Here is a 2,917-nt window from a genome sequence, read left to right as displayed (position 1 = left end):
CTGCCGGTCTCACTGTTTGTCAGTCTGCAGGGGTGATGATGTGTCCAAGATGGCTGACAGAGGACGGTTTCGAGACTCAGCTGGCTGTTAATCATCTGGGTCACTTCCTGTTGACCAATCTGCTGGTGCCGAAGCTGAAGAGCTCCGCCCCCAGCCGCGTGGTCAACGTGTCCTCCATCGCCCATCGCGGGGGTACGACGCCTAACCTCTGACCTCTGAACCCTGACCCCGCTGACATTTCTGTGATGTTTACGATTTGTAGGATTTATTTATTTTTTATTCTTTAGGTCGACTCGACTTTGATGACCTGTTCTTCAACAGGAGGCCGTACAGCCCGCTGGAGAGCTACAGGCAGAGCAAACTGGCCAACGTCCTGTTCTCCAGGGAACTCGCCCGGCGACTCAGAGGTCCCCACAAATACCAGAAACACTCAGAGGTCCTCACAAATACCAGAAACACTCAGATGTCCTCACAAATACCAGAAACACTCAGATGTCCTCACAAATACCAGAAACACTCAGAGGTCCCCACAAATACCAGAAACACTCAGATGTCCTCACAAATACCAGAAACACTCAGATGTCCTCACAAATACCAGAAACACTCAGAGGTCCCCACAAATACCAGAAACACTCAGATGTCCTCACAAATACCAGAAACACTCAGATGTCCTCACAAATACCAGAAACACTCAGATGTCCCCACAAATACCAGAAACACTCAGATGTCCCCACAAATACCAGAAACACTCAGATGTCCCCACAAATACCAGAAACACTCAGATGTCCTCACAAATACCAGAAACACTCAGAGGTCCCCACAAATACCAGAAACACTCAGATGTCCTCACAAATACCAGAAACACTCAGATGTCCTCACAAATACCAGAAACACTCAGATGTCCTCACAAATACCAGAAACACTCAGATGTCCTCACAAATACCAGAAACACTCAGATGTCCCCACAAATACCAGAAACACTCAGATGTCCTCACAAATACCACAAACACTCAGATGTCCCCACAAATACCAGAAACACTCAGATGTCCCTGAAAATATCTACACACCAGAAACACTCAGGGAACGACTGAGGTCAGAGCTGCGATGTGATTGGCTGTTGCGATGACTGAAGCACCTGTAATAAACACACCTGTTGACACTGTCCCCCCCCCGTCCTCCTCTGTCCTCCCCCGTCCTCCTCTGTCCTCCAGACTCTGACGTGTCGTCCTTCAGTCTCCACCCGGGCGTGATCCGGACCGAGCTGGGTCGTCATGTGGAGGGCTGGTTCCCCCTGCTGGGGGCGCTGCTGAGCCTCCCGTCCCTGCTGCTCATGAAGACGCCCCGGCAGGGCTGCCAGACCAGCGTGTACTGTGCCGTGACGCCGGGCCTGGAGGGGCGGTCCGGCCGCTACTTCAGGTCGGCGCCGAGACGGGATTTTTATCTGTAAAGTTACAGAGTCGATGAAAATCAATGCAGAGTCCTCACAAGTCACAAAGATGCGTATGTGTGTGTTTTCAGTGACTGTGCAGAGCAGGAAGTGGCTCCGGAGGGGCGGGACGACGCCGCCGGGAGGAAGCTGTGGGAGGAGAGCGCCCGATTGGTCGGATTAAAGGACACATGTTGACCTCTGACCTCTGAATGTGACCTCTGCGTTCGGTAGGCAGACAGACTGCAGCGCCCCCATCGGGTCGACAGAAGAACCGAATAAATAGGAAATCTGACGTTGATCCGTTTGTTAGTTTGTTCTGGAGGCGGAGCTTCATGTTTAGTTTTTAATGTTTACAGAACAAGTTTGAACTCACGTTCTCCTCATGTTCCTTCCATGTTCTCCTCATGTTCCTTCCATGTTCTCTTCATGTTCCCTCCATGTTCTCTTCATGTTCCCTCCATGTTCTCTTCATGTTCCCTCCATGTTCTCTTCATGTTCTCTTCATGTTCCCTCCATGTTCTCTTCATGTTCTCTTCATGTTCCCTCCATGTTCTCTTCATGTTCCCTCCATGTTCTCATCATGTTCCCTCCATGTTCTCTTCATGTTCTCTTCATGTTCCCTCCATGTTCTCTTCATGTTCTCTTCATGTTCCCTCCATGTTCTCTTCATGTTCCCTCCATGTTCTCTTCATGTTCCCTCCATGTTCTCTTCATGTTCTCTTCATGTTCCCTCCATGTTCTCTTCATGTTCCCTCCATGTTCTCCTCATGTTCTCCTCATGTTCTCTTCATGTTCCCTCCATGTTCTCCTCATGTTCTCCTCATGTTCCCTCCATGTTCCTCTCTGTGTTTTTGCTTCATTGAAGACACTTTTTTTTTCTGTTCTTTGTTTCAAAGTGTTTGTAAATTTAGATTCAAATCAAATCAAATAAATGAATCCAACCTGATGAAACACATTTCTCGTTTTTTTGCTCTCGACTTTGTTAGTTCTGTTTGAAATGTACTTTTTAAATTTTAGTTCTACTTTTTCTTTGTTTTTAAAAATTAATTTCACTGGACTTTATTCCGTCTGCTTCTTCCTGTGATGTTGATGAGATTCAGAGTCATAGAGGAGGAGGAGAGGAGGAGGAGGAGGAGGAAGAGCAGGAGGAGGAGGAAAGGAGGAGGAAGAGGCGAGGAGGAGGAGGAGGAAGATGAGGAGGAGAGGAGGAGGAAGAAGAGGAGGAGGACGGGTTGGGATGTAAGGTTGGACCATGTCCTGGATGTACACTGGACCAGAACCTGGACCTCCTTCTGAGTGAGAAGGGGACGTATTCTCCTGACCTTGAGGGACACCAGTAGTGAGAGGACAAGGTTCAGACACAGATCCTCTCCAAGTTCCCCGGTAGGTGAGGTCGTTGAGGTAGGATGAGAACAGGGAGAGAGCAGAGAGACACCGAGGTCCTGAAGGAGGAAAGAAGGATCTGGTGGTTCACTGTGTCCAATGCAG

At 48.9% G+C, this 2,917-nt stretch overlaps 1 protein-coding gene across 1 annotated transcript in view; it reads left to right on the top strand.

Moving 5' to 3' along the window:
• Window positions 1–2,369, top strand: part of LOC138214972 (retinol dehydrogenase 13) — an 8,272-nt gene extending 5,903 nt beyond the window's left edge. Inside the window, exons 5-8 of the mRNA XM_069176839.1 lie at window positions 31–192; window positions 288–407; window positions 1,212–1,416; window positions 1,519–2,369. Coding sequence (XP_069032940.1) covers window positions 31–192; window positions 288–407; window positions 1,212–1,416; window positions 1,519–1,624 — 593 coding nt within the window. The 3' untranslated portion in view covers window positions 1,625–2,369. The remainder of the gene's footprint in view (window positions 1–30; window positions 193–287; window positions 408–1,211; window positions 1,417–1,518) is intronic.
• The last annotated feature ends 548 nt before the right edge of the window (window positions 2,370–2,917 follow it).

This window comes from Embiotoca jacksoni, unplaced genomic scaffold, assembly GCF_022577435.1.
Source record: "Embiotoca jacksoni isolate LCO1_2020_lvr unplaced genomic scaffold, fEmbJac1.0.p SCAF_106, whole genome shotgun sequence".
Taxonomy (NCBI): domain Eukaryota; kingdom Metazoa; phylum Chordata; class Actinopteri; family Embiotocidae; genus Embiotoca; species Embiotoca jacksoni.
Note: the sequence above shows the minus strand (reverse complement) of the source record. Positions and strands in the feature narration are given on the sequence as shown.